General features: G+C 48.8%; 2 protein-coding genes across 3 annotated transcripts; both read left to right on the top strand.

Moving 5' to 3' along the window:
- The first annotated feature begins 644 nt into the window (after positions 1–644).
- Positions 645–14496, top strand: LOC137446200 (myopalladin-like). The gene is made up of 7 exons (XM_068148594.1): positions 645–659; positions 5964–6026; positions 7291–7432; positions 7993–8016; positions 8508–8627; positions 9181–9439; positions 14298–14496. Exons 1-7 carry the CDS (start codon positions 645–647, stop codon positions 14311–14313), a joined length of 639 nt encoding a protein of 212 aa, XP_068004695.1. The 3' UTR covers positions 14314–14496.
- Positions 13796–27083, top strand: MYOT (myotilin). 2 transcript variants are annotated; one of them, XM_068162989.1, is made up of 9 exons: positions 13796–13893; positions 18145–18295; positions 20681–20782; positions 22753–22802; positions 23370–23502; positions 24567–24774; positions 25236–25401; positions 25904–26037; positions 26486–27083. In XM_068162989.1, exons 2-9 carry the CDS (start codon positions 18158–18160, stop codon positions 26656–26658), a joined length of 1104 nt encoding a protein of 367 aa, XP_068019090.1. In that variant the 5' UTR covers positions 13796–13893; positions 18145–18157; the 3' UTR covers positions 26659–27083. The 2 variants fall into 2 exon arrangements, with proteins under 2 accessions (XP_068019090.1, XP_068019080.1); XM_068162979.1 differs by lacking the exon at positions 13796–13893 and adding an exon at positions 15619–16221.
- The last annotated feature ends 463 nt before the right edge of the window (positions 27084–27546 follow it).

The raw sequence follows: 27546 nt of genomic DNA, 5'->3' as shown, positions 1-27546 counted from the left end.
TATTCACACCCCAGGAGCAACAGAGAAGGCACTTTCAGATCACATATTCACACTACCAAGTAACTCACAACTAAGAAGTCTCACTTCCAGAGTGGTGATAATTTCCCCATTTAGCCATATGGCACAGAAAAAAAATTACAGCTTCAGGGAGAAATTTCTCCAGCCCACTGCCTTTGGGAAAGCCTCATTCTTTGCAGGGCTGTGTTCACATCATCCTTCAGCCACACAGGGGAGCGCCACAAGTGTCTAGCACGCACTCCCAGAGCCCCAGGAAATGTGTAACACCATCAGGTACATGCAGATGGCTTGCAGAACACATCACTTCCAAACTGACTGCAGGTTGCTCTCCTGTGCATCTCTTTGGGGCTGCTTCCTAAACCAAAGGCAGGCTGGTTCATTAATATGCTGATGCAGGCCAGGTCTGCCTCACTTCTAAAGGTACATTTTGAAGTGCTCTCCTCCCCCTTTCACACACCCTTCCCAGGGTATTTCAGATCCAGCAGATGCTTATTTTGTTCCTAAAACAGATTTGATGTGTTTTCCATGATCTAAACACCTGGCAGAAGGGCTCCATGCAGCTTTAATAGTTTCCTAGCCCCGTGTTAAATGTGTCCAAGGGCTGTATACGGCACAGCCCCGCAGCCATGTCAACTATTCAGGTAATGCTGGGACGTCGTCACTAGGGTTTGTGTCAGCAGGGTGATCTGCCTGGACCTTGTAATCATTCTGGTGTTGGGTTGCAAAGGTCCTTGGACTCTTCATTTGGCTGAGTCTAATTCTGTCCTCCTCACAAAGATCTAGAGTTACACTAAGTAAAGGCTGACATTTACATGAGACACTGGGCCTGCTGGAGTGAGTCACCAAGGTAAAGCCTTGGCTATGTGCTCTCTCAAGGGCGTGAGCTGTGCGGCGCTGACACCGCCACCGAGCTGCTGTGGAAAGCCTCTGTGCTTAGCCAGGCACCCAGGGACACGTGGGGCTCGGCAGGACTGGGAAACAGATCTCCTGAGTCTGAAAAGAGATAGTTAAAGAAGCCTGGAGCAGCACTCATACCTTAGAGAGAGGGAGAGACGTCAGAAGAGAAGCAGCTCTCTCAGAGGGACCTCCTCTCATGTCCACTGCTGAGTTGGACTCACACACAAGAGAGCTTTGCACCCACAGGGAAGCTCCCTGTTCCAATCACCTGAAACCAGCTGGGAGTAGCAGGGCTGGTCAGCATTGCAGCCAGAGTCCAAGTCCAGGCAGTACATTCCCTCTCCCAAATTCACTCTGCCCTTTAAAGCAGCACCTGCCACTGCATTTGGCACACCTGCAACTCTCCCACTTTACTAAATGTCCTAAGCCCCAATGTCATTAGGCCTCAGACAAAACCAGGCAGCTCCTGAAGTGATTGCTCCAATGATGAAGCCCATGAGCCTTTTACCTATTCCCATGAACTCTCTACCCCAATCCAACACAAACAGTGCCAGCAGCCACTGCACTGATGAGAAGCAGACTGTGAAGTGGAAGGATGACAGAACGTGAGATGAGAGCAGAGCATCTAACACAAACCACACATGTGAAGTGTGAGCTTGCCTACCAACCAGGCTGCTGCAAGCAATGTGGATCTCAGGGATGGCTTCTGCTTCAAGCAGTGGGCACCTACAGCAACCAGGCACAATCAGACTTCAACAGTGGGGTCTAGTGCAATCTGCTTTGGCAAACGATCAGCCCAGGTTTCCTCGAGCCCTGGCAGCTGCAGCTTCACACATACAGCTGCCTGCATTCACTGTGGACACTGAGAGCTCAGCATGTCACAGGGCAGCAGCCCAGTTTCACTTGCAACTTTGACAGCCATCATCTTTGGCCATGGGCTCTGCCACGTCAGAAGGTCTTAGCAGTAATCATCGCATCGAGGAACTAATGCCACACCACTGAGTAAGTGTCTTGTGAGCACAAACTCCCCAGCTAGTGCTATTCCTGTTCAGTGCTAAAGTTCAGTGCCTCTTTTATCATAGCTGGAAACTTGTCAGGAGCTCTTCTTATTCAGTTCAGTAGACCAACCTCTCTCCCAGATCTTGCCTCTTGCTCCAGAAAAGACAGGTCCAACCTTTCTGAGCAAGCTTCCTGGAGCACCTCGCTGTGCTTCAGTGTGAAACCACAGCCTGCCACAGTCCCCTTGGACCACTTCACTCGCTCTTGCTAAGGGGCACATCTGTGCCATCTGTTCCTGTGCATTGTCTTGCCTGATTCCAGACTTATCATGGACCTGGAGATAGAGAGGAACAAGAGCCATGGCCTCTCTACAGGAGAATTCGGTCTTTTCTTGTGTAGAAAAGAGATGGCATAGATGCTGCAGGGCAGCTTTGTTCCTGCTGTTTCAGTTGTGTGAGGTGGTCTTTACAGCAGACCATCCCAGGAGTTCCTTTCCCAATCAGTATGTGTCTGATTTTTCACCATCTTTTTTCTTTGTGGGGAAAAACCCAAACAGACAAACAAAACCAACACCAAATCAGCTTATTTCATAGATCCTAAAGCCCAACTAGCCTGCAAGGAGGCACTGCAAACAGCCTCTCGGGCACCCATGGTGGAGCACAGCCAGGAGTGGTTTGCGGCTGCCTGGGGCAACTCAATAACACTGACTTCCCAGGCCCTCCTCCCACATCCAAGGCTTTAGCACTATCCAGCAGGCTTTGCATCATGGCACAGCCCTCTTGATGGGCACATGACATAACCTTGGACAGGAGCCATCCTGGAACTGCTTGAGAGACACTTATAACTCAGGAGCAACAGGGAGAAATATGAAGGCCACGGGTGGTGCAAGTACACATGCAACCACTCTGCTGGACCAGGGCCACGACAAACATACTGCAGGTTTGGATGAGACACACAGTGACATGTTCTCACCAGAGAGACCTGACAGCCTTACAGCAGCCCATTGTCTCATGTGGCTGCCTGCAGTTGGCACATGGCTACACCAGCCAAACCCAACTAGGCTGCAAAATATCCTTCACTGCAATCAGTTGTGACTGGTTTGGAGAGGGACAGAAAGCAGGAGAGGGAGAAAGGACAGATCTCAAATGAATTCTTCCTTTGAGCCAAACAGCTATGCAAGCCTCTGAAGAGCTCAGGTGCATATGCTGATTTTATGTGATGAGATGGGTGCTTTTGTAGCCTACTGACCTGTTCAAGGGAACTAAATCCCAGTCTTCTGAGGTGCCCCCATATCTCAACACCATGCACCTCCCTACACATGTGACTAGAAGACAGGGTGGCAGCAGGAAACCCCACACTTGCAGTTGTTCTACCTATCTTGTTATCTCTACATGTCACAAATGCTGTGAGTACCAAACAATACCACACAGAACCAAAAGCACAAAGCACAGGCTCCAGATCCCAACAGAACACATACATGGGTCTGACCTAGAGCACTGCTGGTGTGCAGAGAAACAACTATCACCTTAAAGAGAGACTTCTTATCTGCCAAACCATAACCACTCACACCTGGTTCCTAGCAGGCTGCAAACACAAAGCAATGCTGCCACAAAGGCAGTGGTTCAACAGGCAAGGAGCTCACAAGGGGATAGTTACAATGGCTTTAGCAACTGATCTCTAAACAAGAAACAAGAGCTGTGTGACCATCTGCCAGTACCTGAAGGCACTGTTTGTATGACCACAGACACAAACACAGGGCTTGGCAGCATGTGACAACATCAGCTACCAGCAGAGGTAGAATAAGGCTCTGAATTTGCTGCTGCAGGTGCTGAGTGGGGGAACAACTGGATTGGTGGATGGGGAACACAAATCCCTGGGCACCCTTTATCAAGTCAGCAAGTCAGGAGTATTGCATCACACCAAAGAGATCAGCAGGGGACATACATTGCTTCTACAGCCAGCAGAAAGACAACTCATTTGTTTCCATGCCTTCTGCCTGCTGACAATCCAAGTTCAGTTCCTTCCCTGCAGCAGAGGTAGGAGCACTGTGTCCATGTCTCACACATGCTGCTGTTTGTCAGTCCAGAGCCACATTTTACTGTCCACTGCAGAAGTGGCACACATGCCAACAGCACTGCTGCAAGTTACTCATCAAGAGCAGCATTGTTACTGATGCAGCAGTGCAGGTGAGAAACAGCAACATGAGAGCCTTAGCCTGCAGTGCTCCACCGAGAGAAAGCCTTCCTGCCACGGTGAACAGGGAACAAAGGTCAAACCTGTAAGCCCTTTATTAATGAACTGCCAGTGACTACTCTTGTGTGTCAGTCCAGTGTGCCACACACAGTCCCTACATGAGAAGGAGCTGGCAGCTGGTTTGTGAGGTACCACTTTCACCTCAGCTGAAGTACCAAAGGTTTTCTTTAGACCCTTCCATCCAAATGCAGAGCAACACAAACTCCACCAGGGAGCCAGGTTTCAGGGGGGACTTGGGTCTGTTTCAATACCTTGGTTAAATGTCCCCATGCTCTAGAGGAGACCTGAGCCTACTCTGCCATACCAAGGATGCTTGTGTTTTCTCTGGCACATACCACTCGCTCTCTGACCAGCATATGCTCAGGTTGCAGGACAGAGGCATCATTGTCTTGTACAGAAAAGGAGATGGCTCTAAACACAAACTGATTTGTGTGTGTCTCTCCAGCTTCACAGGATAAATCTGAAGACCTCCTTGCAAGTCTCAGCATCCTGGCAGGGTCAGAGGAATGTCATAGTAAGTACAAACAGCGTTGGGTCAATTATAGCCAGCCTCCTAAAGCCTCTGTCTCCATCCTGCCCTCTTTATTTTTCCACATGCCCTGGGGAAAAAAGCAGAAAGCCATCAGTGTTTTGTTGACCAAATTGGGTCCTCTGGCAGCCATTCAGTTCACCAGAGCTACACCACTTGAATTCAGCTGTCACCTACTGACCCTCAAAGACCAGGTCACACACTTTAAAAATTACTATTTATAATCTTTTAGAAACACCTTGCAAGCACATCTCCAGCAAGTGGCTGAGAGAGAGGGCATCAGGAATATCAAGATCTGGACCCTAAGGTCTGGGAAAGGGCTTTCTGGCTTGGAACATTTCCTAGCCACAATTGCTAAGAGAATTGATGGAGCAGATGACAGGGCTGGAAATGCTTGAGGGGCTGACACACAGCTTAGCCATTTGTCAGCCTACTTCAGAGACTCGCTTCAGAACAGATAGTTGGTTTAGAGCACATACTTGGTCAGGAGCTAGGCAAGTCAGTGTCTCAAGACAGACTCACCTCTTAACTCAGGCTGTGGAGGAATGAGCTGATGAGTTATTTTAGACCAAAGACAGATTATAATAAAGACCAGTGCCCCAGCAAAACAAACCCAAGCACTTCAGTTGGACATCTATATGCAATACATGGCTCAAATGCTAAATGAGCCAGCCAGGAGTTCACATCAATGCTTCACCATGGCACAAGGACATATTCTGCACTGCAAACACCTGATAATTTTTAAACTGCCTTTCTTGCTTAATTAGTGACCTCACTGTAACTTGTGTGTCAGCTGAGCCTTAAAGGAGGATGTCAGGACAAAGTACCAAAGCTCCTGCTCGTTTAGCCTCATTCAGTAGAGAATTCATTCACTCATAGCTACCACACAAGCCAAGAGGAGCTAAACCTGGGATCAGCTAAACCAGGTAGGGATCTCTGTAGATGGGGACAACTACCAGCAAGCACCACTGATCTTTACATAGAAACTACAGCAGCAGGCAATTAATCAGCTTACAGCTCTGAGAGCAGCAACATTTACTGGTTCTCAGCTCCTCTTTCCCCTAACCTGACGTTCACAGTCCAGGGAGGCATTTCCTCTTGGAACACTTGAATGGAGACTCTCTACAGAGCATTTATTTGGCTGGCACATGAACAACAGATAAAACACTCTCACCTCTTCTCTTTCAAAGTGAAGTGCCAGCAACACAGCCAGGTTTCTGCACAGGAGAAACTCAAGCTCTAAAAATCACTTTTCTTTGCTCCACAGATGCAGAGTCCCTCAGCAAGCCTGGCTGGGTCTGCCTACGGAAGCACGCCTGTGTTTACAAAGGTAAAGAGCACAGCTTGTCTGAACAACGTGGCTTCCTCTGCAGCTGCTTGCACTGGATTGGGTGCTCCTGCTCCATCAGGAGGTGTTTTGAGGCTGGGACATGGGTTCATTTACAATTACAAAATGTCAGCATGCCTCATCAGTGATGCTGTCAAACTAACGTTTTAGCTGGTAACCACTTACAGTCAGAGCCACTTACCTGAACTCACCTCATCTGTTCCCTGCAAAGGAGGCTGAAGTGGAAACCTCTCACAGTAACATCCCTTATTATGTTGTATCCACTGAAGAGAGGTTTTTCCTGCATTAGTATCTTTATTTAAATGCATAAGCAAGCTAAAGCTGGTCTGCGGGTAAGAAAACCTCCACTCACAACCCACTGCATATGCATTCAGAATTAAATCAACTATTGTTAAGTCAAAGAAAAACATGAGAGTGAGATCATCTTCCTCACTGTTTCATTCTGGGAAAGAACAACCCCACAGACCAGGACAGGTTGGGGACTGGCCTGGTGGAGAGCAGTGCAGAGGACAGAGACCTGGGGGTGCTGGTGGGCAGAAGGATGCCCATGAGCCAGCAATGTGCCCTTGTGGCCAAGAAGGCAAATGGTATCCTGGGGTCCATTAGAAGGAATGTGGTTAGTAGGTTGAGAGAGGTTCTCCTCCCCCTCTACTCTGCCCTTGTGAGGCCACATCTGGAATATTGTGTCCAGTTCTGGGCCACTCAGTTCAAGAAGGACCTCAGGGAACTGCTTGAAAAAGTCCAGTACAGGGACACGAAGATGCTGAAGGGAGTGGAACATCTCCCTGCTGAGGACAGGCTGAAGGAGATGGGGGTCTTGAGCTTGAAGAAAAGACTGAGAGGTGACTGCATTCCCCTTTATAAAGATGTGCAGGGCAGTGTCAGGAGGACAGAGCCAGGCTCTGCTCAGGGATGTCCAATGATAGGACAAGGAGCAATGGCGCAAGCTGGGGCAGAGGAGGTTCCACATAAACATAAGGAAAAGCTTTGTAACTGTGAGGGTGCTGGAGCCCTGGAACGGGCTGCCCACAGAGGTTGTGGAGTCTCCTTCTCTGGAGACATTCAAAATCTGCCTGGTTGCAATCCTGTGTGACCTGCCTTGGGTGACCCTGCCCCGGCAGTGGGGTCAGACTGGATGAGCTCTCAAGGTCCCTTCCAGCCCCTAACGTTCTGTGATCCTGCATTAGTTGCTTCAAAGGGGAAATACTCATGTCAGCCATTCCATGGCACTGCTCTCCTCCTCCAGGCTCTGCAGAACATCAGAGCTACGAAGGGTCAGCTGGTGGTGTTGGAGTGCCGGGTCCGCGCCGCGCCCAGCCCGCAGGTGCTGTGGTTCCGGGAGTACGATCGGATCCTCGACTCCGCCGACTTCCGAATCCTGCGGAAAAGTAGGTGCCGCCCGGGGTGCGCTCGCTTCACTGGCAGAGTGGTAGGAGAGGAACAAGGGCTGCTAAGCAAGCCAGGGGAGGGCTCCATGCTCAGCTTGCAGGTATCCAGCGGCCGGCAGCCACAGACCGCTGCGCAGAGCCAGCGCTTCCGCTGCGCCGCCTGAGCAGAGCAGGCACAGCGGCAGAAGACTGCCACGCTCAGTCGTTAGTGGCGGTAACGCTGAGACATGCAGGCACTGCCACTGTCCATTGTAACTACTGATGAACCCAAGGAAAATACAACCACATTTTAAACGATTTGTGAGACTCCCAGGCACGAGGTCATAGCTCCAGTGGGCCAAATTCACAGCAACAGCCTCCAAAGCTCCTTCTTCGTCACCTCAGTGGAGATGGGTTTGTACAGTCAGGTTTCAGCCAAGCCTGAGCTTCCTCTATCCAGGTGGTATTTCTCTTGATGGAGAGAAAGTCCATCTGAGGTGGGAAGGGGGGTGAGGGCTGAAGGTCTTGCTTCCATTCTGGCATTATAATAATTGGATTCCTTTCTCTCTTATTTCGAGCAGAGGCTTGTTCATCAGCAGTTCCCGGTAAGTACACCACACACCCTTTGTTACACACCTCAGTGGTTAATTACCCCTCCCTCATCCACAACAAAACAATTATGGGCCAAGTGTAGCCAGAAGATAGCATTCAATGGCCTTTCAAGTTCTGAGTTTTGACACCAGCACCTAAGAGACCCTGATTTGTTTCCCAGCACTCTTCAGCCAATGAAGAGTGTCCTGTATGTTAAAGGAACACTTAGCAACCACTCTGACTTGTAATTTTCTCTGGGGTTAAACCTTGTGCAAGAGAAGACAGAATTTAGCCCCCCACATGGTGCCTTGTTTCATTAAAGTGCCAGGAACAGAGATTCTTCCTTCAGCTTTGCTCCTTCTGAATCCCTTGACTTCCTATGGCCTTTACGTCACTTCTTTGCAGTTTATTGCTGCCAAGCCCCAGTCCTTCTGCAGGCACCAATGCCTACAAGCTAACATCTGGCTTTTGTGGTACAACACCATGCCTCAATCTGTTATTTCAGAGGAAGTCTGCACCCTGGTTATTACAGAAGCTTTTCCAGAAGACTCTGGAATATTCAAATGTGTTGCTGAGAATGAGTTTGGATCTGCAGCATCCAGTGCACATCTCTCTGTTTCCCCAGGTAAGCACATGGATTTCTGGGCTGAGCAACTAAGCACAGAAGAATTTGCTGTTGCTTAACATCAGGCAGTCACAGATATTTGCCAAGCAGAAACCAGACTCAAACATTTCTATAGGCTCAAGAGAAAAGAAATGCCCCTGAAATGCAGTCTGCTTGGGTACCTCTCAAGCTGGATGCCAGTTGTGTTTCTGCTTTTGACTCCTCTTCCTCAGGTGAGGATGACAAGGTGGAGATGATGTTCCATCTCACAGAGGAGTTTCATCCCTGAGCTCCATCCCCTCAGGGATTCCAGCTCAGCCCAACACCCTGGCTGTATCTACACCCTGTTCATTGTAGCACACCACTTGGCTGGCTTGTGCTGAAAGTCATCTTCAAACAGAACAGCATCTTGCATGCAACCCAGAACTACTGAGGCCATATTTGGCTAACACAGAGCCCAGGCAGGCTGAACTCTGGTCCCCCTGCACAGACACACCGGTTTCCCTTCCCCTGTTACTGTGGCATGCTGTACCGGTGAGCTTTCTGCCTGACTTGTGGACAACCCTTCTTCTAGGAGCAAAAGAGCTGGAAAGCTTTGCAGGTGGTGCCCACAGGCCAGCTGTGCAAGTCACCATGAAGAAACCAACCTTCCCTAGGAACAGCCAGGCAGGAGCCAAGGAGCGGGAGCCGGCTGGGCTGCCGGCCTACAGCGCAGACACCGCAGGGCTGGGCGGCCGAGCAGAAGCCTCAGGCTTCAGCCAGGTGAACTCCCAGGGTGAAGCTGAAGATTTTCATGGAGCTTATGAGAACACACCTCAGACCTCACCTCTGCGGTAAGACAAAGTGAAAACCACAGCCCTGAGCCCTGGGTTGGTTTTATACAACACTCAGGGGATGAACTTTCCAGTGACACCAGCAGCACAACTGCAGAGCTCCTGTGCCCCGCAGCCTGACAGGGAAACCAGCAGATGCAGTAACCTCAGCTGTTTGCTGACATGGCAATGGGAACACAGAACACCAGCCCAGCCACAGAACAGCACAGGCTCAGTCTGACAAAGTAGGTAGCTAGCTAAGGGTTCAGGTAAGGGTCTAATGGCATAACTTTAAAGCACCGCCCCAATTAGTCTCTCGATAACCTTTGGCTCCACCATAGACCACCATAGAGCATGGTGCAAGATCAGAGTCCCTTGTAAGTTTCAGGTGTTGCCACCACCTTCCTCAGTAGCTTTGGCCAAGTGGCATGACCTCATATTTCTGCTTCCCATTCTGAAACACAGCAATAAAACTCAAGGTACTGTAAGCATGATGCAGGACAGTACCTGAAGGGCACCCTGTGGAGGAAAGGTACTGAACCAGTGACCCACTGGGTAGGAGATGGAGACTGTCCCCCAAGAATGAAGTGTTCCAGCTTATAACAAGACTCAATCCCATTTCTGTCCCAAATACAGCTCTCAAGTAGCTGTGTGCTTATTGCACTGTCAGTTATCCTGCTTAGTTGCTCCAGAGAACAAAACAAGTTAGAAAGCACATCTTAGCGCATCCACCCCAGAGCTGTGCAGTGCTTCTCAGGTGTTAACAGGCATAACAAAGACCTGAAACGGTGACAGCTGAGAGGTCCAAGCCCAGCACTGCAGAGGAGTTTGCTCAGTGCTGCTTGTGAAGCTGAGAGCTACGAGGCAGACCTGTGCCTCCTCTCCCAGCTGAATGGCAGCACTGCACTGCAGGGATCCTGTTACACTGTGTGTAAGCAGCTGCCCATGACAGGGAGCTTTATAGAGTATTTTGGGATGTACTCAGCCAGTCTAACTAAGCTGGTTGTTTTGATAATTCTGAACACCCTCCTCCAAATTCACTACAGGAAAGATCCTATTTCAATACAGATTTCTCCAGGCACAGGGTTAGGGTTAATCACCAAGTAAAATTGGGTTTGTTTAGATAACCTGCAGATCACTCTGAGGAGACTCAGTTTAGCTTCAAGCCCTTCCATAAAATCCAGGCTTACTCCATCCAGGACCCCAAACAGACCCCACTGAAGAATCAAAACCCTGGCTGAAGCTAATTCAAAGGTTTCTCAAAGGCAGCAGGAAGCCTTGTGGCACTTCTAACAAGGAGTCTGTGGGGAAGCTCTTTTAGGTGGCACTTGCTGCCCAGGATGACTGCTTGCAACACTCATTGCTTGCAGCAGCACCAGTGAGCTACACTCATGTTTTGAGCTTTGAAATGCAGTACCTGATGTCCTGCATGAAGGGATGTAACACACCACCACACACAGCTATGTAAGAGCCTCTAGAAATGAGGGTCATACAAGACATTACCTGCTGCACAGAGCTGCTGCTTTGATGGACAGCAATACTGAACCAGATTTTGGCAGGCATTTGCACCTCCCAAAACACAGAGAGAAAACCATCACAATGCCTAGACACATTCATTTATGAGCATTTAAACACCTGCAAACCCCACAGTCTTGTTGACATGTTGAAACATCATTATGAAGGGGACTCAACTACTCTCACCTCAAACTAAGCCATCTTCTCTAATGACTGGCTGCACAGTGTCTGGTCAGACAGATTGAACCACACATAACTCTCTCATGTAGCAAATGGAGTCACAACTGTATGGCCAAAGAGAAAAGGAACCACCCACAAAGGCAGTGATGACAGAACAAAGCTAGGACTGGGAGTAACTATAAAATGAATGAAGTCCTTGTACTCACACTTCTTCCAAGTGATTGCTTAGCAACAGCCACTCTGCAAAGTGCAACTCTAGAAGACTGTCACTACCAGCTACTCCTTTCTGAGCCCTTTATAGCTGGACCTCACAGTGTCCTTCTCAGCAACCTTAAAGAAGCAGAACAGAATCTATACTTACTATTAGCTTCAGTAAAGGTATTTAAGCCAAGCAAAAGAGAAGGCTTCAAACACCAAGCAGGTGGAGTCACCATCCCTGGAGGTGTTCAAGAGGGGGCTGGACGTGGCACTTGGTGCCATGGTTTAGTAGTCATGAGGTCTTGGGTGACAGGTTGGACTTGATGATCTTTGAGGTCTTTTCCAACCTTATTGATTCTATGATTTTAATATTCCTTAATAAATAAGCAAAATATTCTTTTTTTTCCTAGACATTTTCTCTCTCTGACTGCAGCAACTTAGGAGGACCCAGTAAGACACAGTGGGTCACCCTTCATAGCAAGTGAACCCAAGTGGAGCAGAAAAGCTGGTTTCTAGCCCCTCTCAGGGCTGGTCAGAGTACTATTACACTACAGTAACACAAGCTATGAGATATATCCCTCTGCCTTTATCAGTTCAGCTTCTAGGTCTTTCATTTTGTTTCCCTGCCTTCTGGATCTCATATTTTCCTCTTCCTTCCACACAACTTGTCCTAGTTGTGCCCAGCCATCTAAGTGCATAAAACTGTCCTTAAATTGATGCCTTGCAGCCTGTGTTTGGTCTGAATCAAGCATTCTGCAGCCTCACTGAAGTCCCTGGGACACCAGTGAGCTTGTACTGGGCACAGAGAGAAAACCTTAAACGTGCTCACAGTGCAACTGCTCCTGTTGCAGCCACCTTTAAGTACTCAGCTGTGCAAAGTACACTTTTTATGCTGTGGGGTTTTTTTAAACTTAAAAAGACCAAACCTCTCCAGCAACCAGGAACACACTCCCCTCCCTTAATCACTTTCATCGGGAGGAATTTAAATAAATTAGCACTCAATTAACACCTGCTATGTAGATTCAGTTCACAAATGCTGGGCTGGTGTTTAAACACAAACACTAAGCGTGGATTAACTCTTGAGGATTGCTGTGCTGAAGGGCTCAGTGGTATAGTGAAGGATGAGAGGAGGTACCCAAAGAGACCCCACGCTGCTGGCGTGTTCTTAAACAATAGCATGTGCATTAGGCAAGAGCTGCCAAAGTATAATAAAGGCATTTAAAACACTATAATGTTAATTTAAGATGCAGTTAAGCACTGAAGCCCTTGATTAAAGCGATACAAATCGCCTCATCTGCTAGCAGGATCTGTTAGAGTTCTGGTGGAAACATCAAAGCTGCATCTTTTAATCCAAGTAAGTATCTGTGATAATACACACAGAGAGAAAAATACCAACCAGCATCTTACCACCAAGCATCATTCATCTGTGTTATTCAGTTTGTGACTCTTGACACCCACGGGGAACGCCACTGCTCTTCACTCATCTCTGCACAGGAGCAAAGGTGCAGGTGGTTACTTAAACACCATTCACATCTGGCTTTCCAGTATCTGTTGCATTTAAGTGCATGGCCTGAAAAGCAGCAGCAGAGCGTTACCACACAGAGGCAGTCAGTCAATGAATGTGAAACAGGAATTTCATTGGAAGAACAAAGTGGGATTCAGGGATACCGAGTGGGATTCAGGGATGTTTAAGCACATTGCAGCAGTCTCTCCTCACTGCTCCCTCACAGCGGTTAAGGGCAAAACCCCCACCCTGCTTTTCTGTCCAACAGCTGTGGACTTCTCCAGCTCTTCCCCCTCTTCCCCCTCTCCTGCTCTGAGACATGCCTCGGAGCAGGGAGGAGTGCCGAGCACCAGCCACGTTGCCTCGGGCAGGGCAGTGCCAGGGTTGGCAGCTCCCTGCCTACACCCTACATCCCAGAATTGTTTTGGTTGGAAAAGACCTTTAAGACCGAGCCCAACCATTGCCTAACTACCTAGTCTGGCACTAAACCGTGTCCATCAGCACCACACTTAGGTGTCTGTCAAACACCTCCAGGGATGGGGATCCAACCACCACCCCATGGAGTCCCTCCCAGTGCTAAGAACCCTTCTGGTGAAGAAGTTCCTCCTGACAGCTAAGCTAACTTTCCCCTGCTTTAGCCTGGCTATTAGCAGGCGCTTCTCGTAAATCAGAAGAACCACCACCTACCCTCCCCAGCCTGGCAGGGGCCCGGCAGCACCTCGGGTGCTGGGGCTGGACCCTGACCCGGGAGAGCAGCAGGCCTGGGACAGAGCGGGCTGCGGGAGCGGGATCCCGCCCGGCCAGAGGCGCTTTACCGGAGCCCTCGGGGGTGCTTCGCTGGCGGCGGGATCCTGCCAAAGCCCCCGGTCGCAGCCCTCCAAGGAAGGGTGCCCGGGGCTGGCCGAGACTCTTATTCTGACAGCGGTGCGGGCAGGCCCGGCCGGGCCCGCGGTGTCATCTGCTGGCAGCACATTAAAGCCTCGGCGCTTATAACGCTCCTGTGCCAGCGCGGCTCAGTCAATGCCGGTCCCTGCCCAAAATAGAGGTTAGAGCCCAGGTGACAGCTCCCAGGCTGTAGGTAAGGCGCTGCCTTTGCTCTTTTCGTTGTTGTTCCTCCTCACTCCTTGCTGTGAGGCCGGTGAGGGAGCTGGCAAGGAGAACCTGCAGGGCGCTGGGTGCCGCTGAGGCGAAGGCAGAGCCGCGAGGGGTGGCAGTGTCCGAGGGAAAGGTGGGGGACAACAAAGCAGGGGGGAAAGGTGTGGTTTGGGTTTGCTTTCTTTAGGAGCGTCTCTGTTGTTGTTATTGGTTTTGACTTGCGAGGTCAGAAGTCTCTCTCGATGCACTTTCCCCCCTCAGACCACGGTGGAATGATTGGAGGGGAAGGCAGCTTGCCCCTGGCTTGTGACAAGCGGCTCTGCAGGCTGGGTCTGGGTTAGGAGCAGTATTCTGGCAAACAGAGTAAATGCTGGCGTCTGTACACAGCCTGCAGGTCGAATGAATGGCTCTGCACACAGGCATGGATAGAACAGTGCTAGAAGGATCAAGATTCAAGGAGTTTTCTGCACCGGTGAATGAGAACATCATGTGGACAGGGCTCCAAAACCCCCGGCCAGCTCCAAACTCCGGGAGCGTGGCAAGGGACAGCTCAGGGAATTGGTACGAGGGAAGCTCTGGCTACGTACAGTTAATTTACAACTAATATTGATAATTACCTTTAGGAAATTAAAGCTTTAAGTCTTTAAATCTAGAGTGATGTCTTCAGCTGATCTCCCCCCACAGGAATTTGTGACCTCGTGGAGCCCTTCTCCGGGCTGTCCGATGGAGGAATACAATACACTGGGTATATATAGAAGCCAAACAGCTGAGCTCAGTGGGGCAAGATTACCATTTTTTCCAGCACATGTAACTGTGTGGATTTATATTCTCATTTTTTTAGTAGCAGCTTTCCAAGTATTTTGGGGGGTTATTTATTTATCCTGCAGATGAAGTAGTTTGCTGTTTTTTAACAAACCCGCTCAGTTCACTCTGGTGAAACTTTCCTGGGGTTTGGGTTGATGGCAAGTCCAGGTTCAGACATCAAGGACCTGCAAAATAAGTGCAGGAGCTCTGAGCAGCTTGGCTTGTCCTACTTTGTCCTGCAGCTCTCTCATTCTGACGTTTATTAGCCCTCACAGCAAATCTCAGGAAATCACTTCCAATTGAGAAGCACAATCCTTGGCATTCCAATCCCAGATCTCAAGTGGATATAAAAAGGTCTGAATTCAAAACCCATTAGAGAATAAATCAGGCTTAAAAGAAAGTGGAGCTGTTTCATGCTTTCCTGTGGTGGAAGGAGTTTCTCAGCACAAATAGCCAATTCTCCAGGTAATAATACATTGAGTATTTTGACAGGGCACAAACCTGCAGGATCCAGAGATCTTTAGGTAAGATGACGTGTGACAAATCACCTTGCTTAGCAGTAATACCTATGGTTAGCTGTAAGCCTGGGCAGGCGGTGGGGCGTCTCAGCAAACAAATTGCTATTTCTTTTAGGAGTTACTGGGTTCATGCAGATCAGAGAGCTGTGGTGAGCACTGCACCTGAGTCAGACAGGCTGTGTGACTTGTTATTGTAATCTGAAGTGTTCATATGGTTCTGCAGCAGTTCTGATCAATCCTAAAGCTCTTTATGTTAAGCTCAGGCTGTAATTGTCAGTTGCCTGCACTTCATGCCCTTGGGGTCGCTAGTGCCTGCTCACGATGCAGTGGGTTTGTGATTCAGATGATGACGTGCCATTTATTTTATCTGTATTGTCTTCCTTAAGGGAAAATCCACACCAAGAAAGCCTCTATTCTGCAAGGCAAGGGTTCCATTCTATCCAGGAGCCCAGCCAAGAAAGCTTTCGTGGCCTACCACCTAGTTTTTACCAGCCACCTATCCAAAGCCAATTATCACCAACCAAACCCCAGGACAGCCGTGAAACCTCTCCTATGAGTGTCCCTAACTTACCATCCGTTTCCTCTATGTGCCAACCAACCATGTTTAACTACGAACGTCCAAAACACTTTATCCAGTCTAAGAATGTGTGTCAAGGGCAACAGCAGCCTCCAGGACCTGCAGCCTCTACAGAGTCAAGCAGACAAATCAAACAGTCCTCCATCCTAATACAGCCTCGTAACCCAAGTGGGCAGAAATTCTCCTCCTCGTCATCGCTGAGCTCTTCAATCACGCTCTCCTCGCCTTCCTGTAGTGCCCCTAAGGAATCCACATATCCTGTCACACCTGCATCTGCACAGTCTCCTGCTAGCTCATCATCTGGGCCACGGCTTATACCCATGCCTAACCAAACCCCCGCAGCATTCCTGTGCTCAGTGCTACCCTCGCAGCCCGACTATAACAGCCAAACTCCTTCTCCTATGGAACCTCAGTAAGTATATACAGGCTTCTAACCTGCCCTTGCTTCCCTCTGGCCTGGCCTCTCCCATGCACTGACCTCCCTAAATCCAGCTGTCTGGTGAAACACCAGCTCTGCCCAAGCCAATGGTTCGACTCCCATTGACTTCTGAAGTTCGAGGCAGGACTCTGCATGAATCAGGCTAGGAGGCTGAGCACTTGCCCCTGGTGTGGGAGACATGGCTGCTGTGCAGGTTTTCTGAAGTCACTTTGAGCAGATCAGTTTGATTTGATGGAAATCTTATTTAATAAGAGTATCCAGAACAGAAGGTGGACACTCCTCTAAGCTTAATTTCTTCAGCAAACATCAGCAGGGAGGCAGGAGGGAAGGTGGTTCTATTTCCCACATACCAACAGCTTCAGGATTCCTAGTAAGCCTCAGCAGCATTTCCACATCCTGATGGGACTTCATGCTCCCCTACAGTAGAGTTTTCCTTTATCATACATGCTAAGAGAAAGGCAGCCACTTGCAAATTTCACCCCTTTAGACCAAAGCCTAAATTCTTTCCTGAATATGTATTATATCATTTTGCCTTTGGGCTGCAATCCAAATATCTCCCAAGGTCAGAGGGATCTCAGAGGGAGCTGGGTCCTGCCTTCTCACCAACTTGTACTCCTGCCAACAGTAGCTGGAGGTCCTGCACAAAGTCAGTGCAGAATATGCAACAAACACTCAGCTGAGGCTATTGGAAAGGTGATAGGGGCAGGGGGGTCCTGCTGGTTAGGATATAAATTCAGGTCTAAGTGTCAGTTTGTATTCAGGAAATCTGAAGGCTTCTGGGGTGGTTTTGAATCGTGGCACTGTGGGAAGCAGGAAGGTAAGAGGGAGTGGGCTAGCTGGGGCGTGCAGGAGTGTGAGGGGTTAGCTACACATCTGGAGTAACTGCTGAGTTTTGGCTGTGTGGTGTGGGCTTTGTTTTCATAGCCAAGGGCTGTGGTGCCTCACCATGCTCTTGGTACAAGCTGCTCTTAAATGCAACACCCTTGTGAGCTGAGGAATTGCTTTCCTGCTGGTGCTAGAAAGGAGCTAACAGGGACACGAGACACATCCATCCGCTGGGCAAAGCACTCACCGTTTTAATTACTTCCCCAAGTTACAACTGGAGCTCAAGCCATGCTGGGAAGATGTACCAGAATTATAACCTCTCTACCCCAATATAATCACCAGAACAAATCTCCAAGGGACAGGAGGGAGAGGATTTTGAATAGAAATTGTTGCTGAATACAGCTGCAGCACAGGAGGCCTCGCTGCATGTAATGTGCTGTGTCCTCTTGTAGACCTTCACAACATCTTTTGTGTGATGCTCCTCTTTTCCTAATACCTACTGCTCAACTCCAAGGCTTGATTGTGTCTCTTGACTATGGGTTGCAGGATCAGGCTGTGTGAGGGGGTTGCAGAAAGGGCTCCTAAAGGCCCAGCCTAGCTTGAGATAGTCTTGACAGAGCCTCTGGACTGAACAGCTTGACAGCAATGCTGTATGAAGTTCAGTACAAGTTCTGGCCACGAATACGAGGACAACTAGGAAGCCATTTTTTCAGACCTGATCAACTGGTTTGTGGCCTTGCTGTGGATTTGCAGCCCCCAGGGCCTTTCTAGCAATTGAAATTGTAATGGAATGCAGTTATTAAGGGAGAACTTGCTCCTGGAGAGACTGATGATGCTCAGGGAGGGAATTAGTGGCTCCCTCAAAACACTGCCAGCCTTACTGCTTCCCCTTCATTTGTTTATGCCCAGTTTTACCACCTAGTCTTTTGGTCTCCCAAATACTTCATAGGTTCATCTGAACCACAGCTTCTAGGTACCAGGTTCACCTTTTGCTGTGCACCCCATGAAGCTGTAGCCAACAGTCAAGCAGGCCTACAGGAATAACTTTGTTTTCTCTTCCTGCATGAGCAGTTACTCACAACCAATGTATACCAAGCAAGCTAGCATCAACTCTATGCAGAAGGCATCAGACCAAGAAATTCGAGGAACAAAAGAGGCTCTCATTCAGGACTTGGAAAAGAAACTCCGCTGCAAAGACAGCCTTCTGCAGAATGGCAACCAGGTAAGGGCAGCCTGCTCAGTAAACAGCAGATTTGCTCTGACTCTCAGGACTGCCAGGAGGGATGCAGATTGGTTCTAGTGCCCCAGAGGCCGAAGCCTCCAAACTAAGCTGAAAGCAGTAGGAAATGCAGGAGGAGCAACACTGCCCAAACACCTTTACTCAGAAACTCAGCAGATCTCAGCAAGAGCTCTTTGGTCATTTATGAGCAGAATATTGTCTTCATCAGAGGTGGCTGATTTGTTCCATTAGAGATGTAGGAAAACCTCTCTTCCAACGGTGACTCCATCTTTAGGCATGGCTCAGGGCTGCTGTAAAAGGTGTGGTTTTCTAAGACTTAACATCAACCCTCTTTGCTTCCTAACACCCTCTTCACAGTGAGTTTTGCTGTTGGAATGCAAATAGTGCTGGTGGGCCAGGGTCAGCTCTGCCCTGAGAAGGCACTTCCCAGTAGAGGAGCAGCACATGGCTAGTATATGATGAAAGGGGGCCTGAATGTGGGGAAGAAGAGGTGGTTGCTGTAAGTCTGTCTGGAGGCATCTCCTGTAACTTCTGTAAAGGATGCCCTGACTTTGGAAAGCCATCTGATGCAGCAAGGTGGCTTTGAGCTGCCACTGCCTTTCCCTGTTGTGATCCCTTCTTGGCCAGCAGTCATCATCCAAGCTGTCCTTGAACTTGTGCAGTCAAATTAGTAAGGCTAGGGTCAAGAGAAAGGTATGAACAAACCTGAGTCCTCTGCTAGGGATCCTGCTGACTCTCATCTCCAGAGACAACTGGCAAGCCAAAGAGAGTCCCTCAGTTCTCCAGACATGATTTCACTCTGGCTTTCAATGCTGAGGTTAACAAACCACTCCAGATCATTAGAAAATTGGAGAAGTACCAGAGTCTGAAAGCTCCCTCTAGACAGCATCACCACAAGGTGTTCATATAGAGAGGAATCAAAGAGAATTCAGCACCACAAATCAAACTACATGAGCTTTGGCTGCAGTCTGTCTCTGTAAGAGGTCTGCAAAGGGACAAAAAAATCCTTGACTAAGAAATGAAAATCTGGGAGGAAAATTTTCTCACCAGTGGGGAAGCACATCACAGCAAGCTGGAGAGAGCAGGTCTCTAATGGGGGAACCTTCCTGCTGGCTGGAGGCAGACTGGTACAAGTCCAATATTTCCAGTTGCCATCTTCTTTCACCTGTAGCAGGAAGGAGATTTTCCATCACCATCAGTGGGAACAGGTTGGTGTCAGAGATATAAGTGTAAATACTGAAGAAAAAAACAAATAGGTCAAGTCTAACTCAATGTATCCCTAACAGGGATGTCCTCTCTGGTGTAAGAAAGCTTGCCATTGCAAGGCAGCTTTCCTTCCCATAGGAAGCCAGGCTAAAAATAAGGCTTATGCAATCACAGCTCTGTGTCCTCCTCCCCTTGTCCTCCAACAAGGTCTGGACTGGCCAATCTCAGCCACACTTGATACAGCCATCATGACCTCAGGGATATTAAGCTCTCACAGGTTTTGCAAAAGGGCTCTCTTGCTCTCTTCTAAAGAAGAGTCCCACAGGCCTCTCCAAACCCTTACCAACCCACACATGTCATCTCCCCACATACATGTCCTGTGTGCAGCAGAAACTCAGTCAGAGCTTGTCCTCACATCACACAATCCAAACCCAAGGTAAACTTCGTGGGAAGCAAACTGTGAGGTGTTGTGGTGCTCAGAGGTCTAACACTCCTCTGAAGGACCTCACCTGAGAGAACTTGAATTTGTCTCTGCTCATATTTATCCCCATTTGCTGCATCCATATTGCAGGGAGTTACTGTTATGAGGCTGGAAGGCACTCTGGCCTCCCTGGACAGCACACAGCATGTCACCAGGCAGCTGTCCCATGGCACAACCCTCCCCTGTGCTTTCAGGGGTAGTGGTGTGTCTGGCTGGCTGTGTCTGCTTCTGGTGAGGCTCTTGCTTTTTTGGGAGCAGGGGATGCTAGCATCCATCATGCCTCTGGCTCCTGAATAAAATCCACAGCTGAGTAACTTGGGAAGTTTTCCCAGTGCTAACAGAAAGGTACCCTGGGACTTCACTGTGGCTTCTGAGATAATGCCATCACTTACCCATAAATAATCTCAGTGGAGAAAGAGGAGGAGTGGAAGGCCACAGATGGCATTGGAGAGGCTTTGATGAACAGGCAGTTTAATCTTTTATGCATTTCAGTGCTGTATATATTGAGGCTGACTTCAGGAGGCATGACAGTCTGCAAAGCCCGTGGAACAGACATGGTGCTTCTGTTCAGCCTCTGCTTCCCTTAACCACAGCCTGAACTTGTGGTGTGTTAAAGGGCTCCTAGGAGCTGATCTGAACTAGTAAATGGACTTGTGACGAGAGTTCCTCTCCCCTCTAAGCGATTGACTTACGAGGAGCGGATGGCTCGCAGGCTGCTCGGGCCGCTCAACGCTGCCTCCGTGCTGGAAACGCCGGCCGAGGACAGCATGCAGAACGCACAGGTAAGTGGAGACCTGCCTCTGCAACGGTGCTCTGCACCTGAGGAGGGCAGGGAGAGTGGGTTTGTTTGGTACCAAGGCAGGGGAGGGAAGGGGTCAGCTCTGGCCGGCAGAACTCTGGATAACAGGGATTTGGGGGCGCTCTGGGAGGTGGGGGCAGAGGAGGGTAATTTAAGCACCATCCCCTTGCTGGGCCTGATCTGGAGGAATGACCTCTCCGGGGAGGAATTACAACAGCTGCTGCACAGCACGTTACACCCTGCCTGTGACAGGCAGGGAGCAGCACCGCGAGGGCTGCAGGTACCACTCCAACGGCCCGAGCTCAGCCTAGGCCAGGACAGCAAGATCTCCACCTGTCACTGTTCAGAACAAGTGACACTGACTACATGAGATCAGGGCTGTGGGGCCAGACTGGTTGGGTTTTGCTCCCTTGCAGGGGCCTGCAATTGTTAGGAGAAAGCAAAGCAGTTATTTTAGCAGCCCACACTACCGGCATTTGCAAAAGCATTTCAGCTGGACACTTGCAGCACTCTTGGGTTATTCAGGCCAGCTGAAAGTTCCCTTTAGTGCTCCTGAGATCAAAGTTAGTGGAAATCTCTGTGACAGGGCACTGGGTACCTGTGCAGCCAAAGAAAACATCCCTCCTGCTGCATGCACACAGAGAGCCAGCAAGCTCCAAAGTGCACTCAGCAAACCTCTTCAGTGCAAGAGACACTTAAGATCGCAGCAAGGGAGGAATCACAATCTGAGCAATTTCTCCCCAGCAATCACCTGCCAACAGCAGGCAAGAGGGGAACATTCTGGATGTCAGAGAGCAAGGGAAACCTCATCTTTTGCAGAGAAAAAGGAAACATTCAGTCAAAACAGGATGACTGACAACTTTACAGGGGGTGTGAAATGCTGCACAGAAAGGAACGCTGGAAGGAGAAATTGGCTTCTGTTTGGGAGAGCTTATTTCTGTTGTTCAGTCTGAATTTACATACTATAGTCACAGATTCATTCAGCCTCCTGATTCCTCAGGAACTGAACTACACAGTCAGTCCATTTAGCAGAGCATTAGAATTATCAGCACCTTCATCACCACAGCACAGGACAAGCAATAATTGTACAGAACCTGTGTGAGTGAGCAGATAAAAGCAACTGCCTATGGACTCAGCACTGAGCTCACTCCAGCAAAACCCTGATTCATGTAATGCTTTTCTGGAACTGAAGGCTGCTTCTATGCTTGAAGCCTAAGCCCTGGCTAAAAGGTTTGACAGTCTGGGCTACAGAGCACAGAACCAAGCATCGCAATGGCTTGGTGCAGAGTGGCTTGACCCCAGAACTTTCCATGCAGTGTTTCCTCTGCCTGACTCCATTCCTAAAGAGAGTCATTGATAATAACAGCTCTGCTTGAATTTTGCCAGCACCCAAGTTCCTAGCAGGAATCAATCCTGGATGCTGTAGCAGATTCACCCATGTGATTGTGGAGCTGTCAGTGAGCTTAGTTGGTGCTGTGATGTAGAAAGAAAAGTATTTTCCAGCTCAGCATGTGTCCATTGCTATTGGTACCATATTTAAGTGGGCACAATACACTTGCCAGCAATTCCACTTCTATTCCTGCTATGGGGAAGGACACTCTGTACTTAGCTCCCATTTCAGATACTGCCAGTAGTATTAGTCCTCTCTAACAAAGGTTACTGGCTGGCCAGCAGCCTTGTGTGCCAAACACAAGTGCTGCACCTATCACCTGTGCAGTGATGAGAAGTTGTGCCATGCTATTAATAGTGCTTATTACTGTCATGGCAAAGCCCAGGCTGAAACAGTGTGGATTAGCTCCTGATTAGCTTCTTTCGCCTCTATGTCCCAACAACTTCTGAAGCATTCTCTTTGCTTTTAAGCAGCAGTCAGTGCATGAACTGAACATGGCTGCTGCTTCAGTTTATACCTAACACCTTCTAAGTTAACTCACCTCTCCACTTTCTCTTTCCAAGCACCAGAATTCAGAGAACATCAGGCTGCAGGTTCCTACAACACATGTAAGGTAAGGCATGAACTTGTGCTGCACTGCTCGGCAAGACTTGCTTTCAACTGCTTTCAGCCACTGTTAGTTTTGCTTCACTACACATCACCTTTGCTAAAGTAACAATGACTGACTTCATTCACTTCCTTCCTTCCAACTGAAATGCTACCATCTGTGGATGGTGATGCCTGTCACCTTCATCCAGCCCATCCTAAGGATAGCACTGGAGGTTTAAAGGCTGCCTGTAGCCAGGGCAAACACATCTTGTATTCTGGAATGTTAATCTCTAGTCAAAGCAAGGCCCAACAATGTCAACGATGAAACACAGCCTACACTGCTCTTGTTAATTCTTCTGGCTATTGGGACAGAGATGAAAGTTTCTTATGTTATCCTTCTGTGTTGAGCTGAACAGCTTGACCAAGAGCAGTAGCTGATCAAAACCCCACACCTCCCACCTTGAAACCAAGCCAGAACTGTAGCGCTGGGTTCTGAAACACGTGGAGGGACTCTAGCTGCAATGGGTACTTCAGTGGCATTTGTGCCATTCTTACCTTTACACAATTAACTGCTCCCATCCACTTTTTGTAGGAGCAGACCATCCTCCAGAGGAGATGAACGTGGGCATGACTCAATCCAGGAGAAGTTTTTTCAGCCCCGCTTCACACAAGTGCCTGAAGATGTCATCATTGAGGAGGGGAGGTTCTGCAGGCTCGACTTCAAAGTAATGCCAGCCTTTCACTGCCACTTCCAGTAGCTCTGTGGGGTGTGGGGCACCAAGAGAGCTCCCTGAGCTGCAGGGCCTTTGCAGTGTAACAAACAGAGCACAAGTGGCAGGTGGGGCAGGGTCCCTCCAGGCAATCTACACCGTAAACCAGGAGATGGTTAAATGTTGTAGCGTTTCCCCTCAGACAATGTAAATGGAATTAGCTGCATAGTGGTAAACATGGAGCACCACAGAACACCTTCCAGACCTCACTGGGAAGAATTACTATTCAGGCCCTGCCCAAAGAAGGGATGTTTGGGAGAGAACCTTGTTCTTTGTGCTGGGACTCCACTGACTCCAGTGGACGTGTGCTGGACGTACTTCCAGCAAGGCCTGTTCGGGCCTAGCCTGCCTTTAATGAGTCTTCACTAAGGTAACTGTGCCCTTGCTCAAGCAGACAATCTGGCAAGGGAATGTCTTAGTTACAAGCAAACAAAGTGCTAGAGTGGCCTGAAACTGCATTGCAGTTGTACCAAGCCTAGAGTGAAAAAGAACTTAGGTCATGTGCACCTTCCACTGCAAAGGGTGTTTGCTGATTGTGGCTTGGCTTCCCTTTTCCTAATCACTTCCACTCTCTCTCCTTCATTCAGTAAACTCTTGCCAGACCTAGGCATGACCTTTAGCCATTTTCCTGTAAATTGCTTAACTTCTGAATGCCATGGACACCCTGGAGCATGTCTGCAGGACAGTTTATATGTACAGCATGAAAACATGCTGTGGGATTAAGAGGGTGAGTTCCTCCATCCCACCATGGGCATTTGGCCTAATCAAAACTACCTCACACGGTGGGAACAACAGGAGGGTCGCAGCAATGGCACCTACTGTCTTGTAGCTACAACTCATCTTACTAGAGCACTTCATGAGCCTTCCTCACTTTTAATACTCCAAACTAGGCAAGACTGTGAAGTTTTGCAGTAGGATCATGGCTTGATCAGTTGTCAGCATCAGTCTCCCTAGGGCACTGACAGGATTTGGTTAGCTTAAAGCCATTTAACTCTTCACTGCTTTCCCCTCCTTCACAGGTCAGTGGGCTGCCGACTCCAGATGTGATGTGGTATCAGAATGGCAGGATGGTTCACCAAGATCAGTTCCATAAAATGATAGTGTCAGAAAAGGGCTTCCACTCCTTCATTTTTGAAGCAGTCAAATCCTCTGATGCGGGGACGTATGAGTGTGTGGCTGTCAACCGCGCCGGGGAAGCCTCCTTCGCCGTCAAAGTGGAAGTCATTGGTAAGACTGAGAGCACTGACACTTACCTGGCCATGCAAGGAAGCCCTCAGTGTGCCTTCCTCCATGTGTTTGGGACATAAAACAATTAAGAGGCAGAGGTACACCTCCAGATATTCAGGCTCTAAACGATAACAGGCACCTTGCCTTTTCCAAGACTATTTTAGTAGCTACACCTGGGATCCCATATTTCTTCCAAGCACTCCTAGTAGGATAGTTAGCTGCAGTGGGATGTCCAAAATTTGGGAGTTATTCATTTCCCAGGATTGACAACATAGGCTGATTGACTTCCCTCCTGTAGCAGATTGTGTCTGCTGCACCTTTATCATGGGAATTGCCTGTAGGCTGAGGAGCTGCAGTAAGGAACACGTGCCCCTGCTGAACTTCCCACTCTGAAACATTCAAAACCCAGCCTGCTGCTGGTGTTCAATACTTACAGTAACTCCTCCTTGTCTTTAATCTAGCAAAAGAACATCACACACCTCCAACTTTCATCTTTAAGCCACAAAGTAAAAAGGTTTTTGAAGGAGACACAGCCAGACTGGAGTGCCAGATCTCTGCTGTCCCAACCCCCCGGATTTACTGGAAAAGAAACAACGAAATGGTACAATATAATACAGACCGAATAAGGTACCCTACTAATGAGCTGGCCATTGGGGGGGGGAGGAAACAAGAACCAGGGTCTGCTGAGTCAGAGGTGGATTGGCTGCTTTAGAAAAGCAGCAAGCTGCAAGGTTAGACCTGCCCCTCATTTCCGATGCCTGGTGACAGCCCGTGTGCTGCACGGGCGTGATGCGGAGTCTTGTTTTGAGGACACAGAGCAGGAGCTCTGGCCAGCTGCCATGCTGGGTTCTAGCAGCAGTTACAAGGCCCATGGGGAAGAACATGCAATGCACTCAGCATGCTCCAAGGCTATGTGGGGCTACAGGAGGGCCTTGATGCCACCTGAATGGCATCACAATGGGCATTGCTGGTGGGCTGTAACACAAACACAATGTTGGTGCCTACAATAGTTTGCAGTGCCCTGCAAGAATTGGCCTAGGGCTTTCTCAGCTCTTCAGTATGTAAACCAACTCTGATTTCAGTGTCCTCTCCCTACAAGCACTTACACCCAGACACCTTCATTTTTCAGCTTGTTACATGACAATACTGGCAGGATTTGCCTCCTGATCCACAATGCAAACAAGAAAGATGCTGGTTGGTACACAGTGTCTGCTGTCAACGGAGCAGGCGTGGCCACATGCCATGCCAGGCTGGAGGTAGCAAGTAAGTACCACATCAGTGTCACAACCACAACTGAAACTGCCACTGCCACTTAGATTCTGAACAGAGCCTCAAGAGGAACCTCATGAAGCTTAGGCTGCTGGGAGGGCTTCTTCCCAAAGATACTGAACTAGGCAAAAAAGAACTACCTTGAGAAACTCTCTTCTGTTTAGTGCCCAGACACTGAGATGTGTCCTCAGTGTGTTTATGTCTGCCCCCTGTGCTGGTCAGAGACATCATCTGATTGATCCCAAGCAGGAGGATGAATATCAACCTCTGCTGTCTGAGATACAGGCTTGTCTGTTACATTCTTCCTGAGGGTCTGCTGGTTTGTGTTGCAGATGAAAAGCCACTGGGTTGCTCTACCACAGCAATTGGGTTGCTCTACCACAGCAAGTCTCTCCACAGCCTGGCAAGACACTGAAAGAGGCTTTTTTTTTGTCTCTTGCAGCACATGCAAACAAGCCAGTTCCAGCCCCAAAGCAGTTACGAGTTCGACCAACATTCAGCAAGTACTTGGCACTCAATGGGAGAGGGCTGGATGTGAAGCAAGCTTTCTCACCAGAGGGGGAGTTCCAGCGTTTGGCTGAGCAGTCTGGACTGTATGAAAGTGATGAACTTTAACTGGAAAGAAGAAAGGAAAACTCACACCTAGAAGAGACAGTGACAACCTAGATGCAGTTAACTGCTGATTGCTCTCCTTAGCAAAATACCTATCTACATATTTGTACCTTGACTCTTGCACATCCTGCAGTTCCCAGATTACCAGGTTAGGTTTTATTTATATGGTTTGGTGACTGTAACAATTTACTGAGTATTGTATTTTAACTACAGAGCCTAAGCAAACAGGTTAATTTAGTCCTTACAGGTGTGGGTGGGTTTAGCTCCACCTGTGCTTGGTTACATGCTGAAGTAGATTGGTTTGTACTGCTTCTCTAATACCACTCCTGATAGGATCAGAAGCCTGTGCTATCTGAATAGTTAAACCAAATAGCCTAGAGTGTTTTTATGAGAGTAAATTAGAGGCAAATAAAACTTTAAATAACCAACATCAGCTGTAACTCTTCCTTGATCTGGTAAACCAGCTCACAGACACCTGGCATCAGCTGCAGCCTGGCAAAGATGGATTTTTACCCTGCTCAGCCAGCCACTGGTGGCCTCCTCTGTCTCATCATTTGGCACCTGACAGCTAAAAACTATTTAGCATAAACTAGCTGCTGACACTCCCTTCACACTAAAACATGTCAGTGAGGCAGCATCAATACTTTTTTTCCCTCTTGGCACATGTGACCCAAAAGCTGTGCTGTAGAATACGAAGTGATAAGGCTCCCATGTTTTTTGCTCTTTAGCCTGTAATCAAGGAGTGGCTGTGACTTATTTAACTGTTGGTCCTCAACAAGCCATTGATTTGAGTCATCCAAATTGTTTCCCTGCTGCTATTCACAGCCATCCTGCTCGAAATAATGACAAATGCCATGCAGCCCCAAACACTACCTGCTGAAGTCCAACCAA

Source organism: Melanerpes formicivorus, unplaced genomic scaffold (genome assembly GCF_026170545.1).
Source record: "Melanerpes formicivorus ecotype bairdi unplaced genomic scaffold, bMelFor1.0.p_v2 SCAF_2, whole genome shotgun sequence".
Taxonomy (NCBI): domain Eukaryota; kingdom Metazoa; phylum Chordata; class Aves; order Piciformes; family Picidae; genus Melanerpes; species Melanerpes formicivorus.
The sequence above is the reverse complement of the archived record's forward strand: the minus strand, read 5'-3'. Positions and strand labels throughout refer to the sequence as shown.

Coding starts and splice junctions, on each gene's coding strand:
- MYOT (XM_068162979.1), top strand. CDS start 15,785: ATGAGTGTCCCTAACTTACCATCCGTTTCCTCTATGTGCCAACCAACC. Junction 25,402..25,903: donor TATAATACAGACCGAATAAG/GTACCCTACTAA, acceptor TTCATTTTTCAG/CTTGTTACATGACAATACTG. Junction 26,038..26,485: donor TGCCAGGCTGGAGGTAGCAA/GTAAGTACCACA, acceptor TGTCTCTTGCAG/CACATGCAAACAAGCCAGTT.
- LOC137446200 (XM_068148594.1), top strand. Junction 8,017..8,507: donor TTGTTCATCAGCAGTTCCCG/GTAAGTACACCA, acceptor CTGTTATTTCAG/AGGAAGTCTGCACCCTGGTT. Junction 8,628..9,180: donor ACATCTCTCTGTTTCCCCAG/GTAAGCACATGG, acceptor CCCTTCTTCTAG/GAGCAAAAGAGCTGGAAAGC.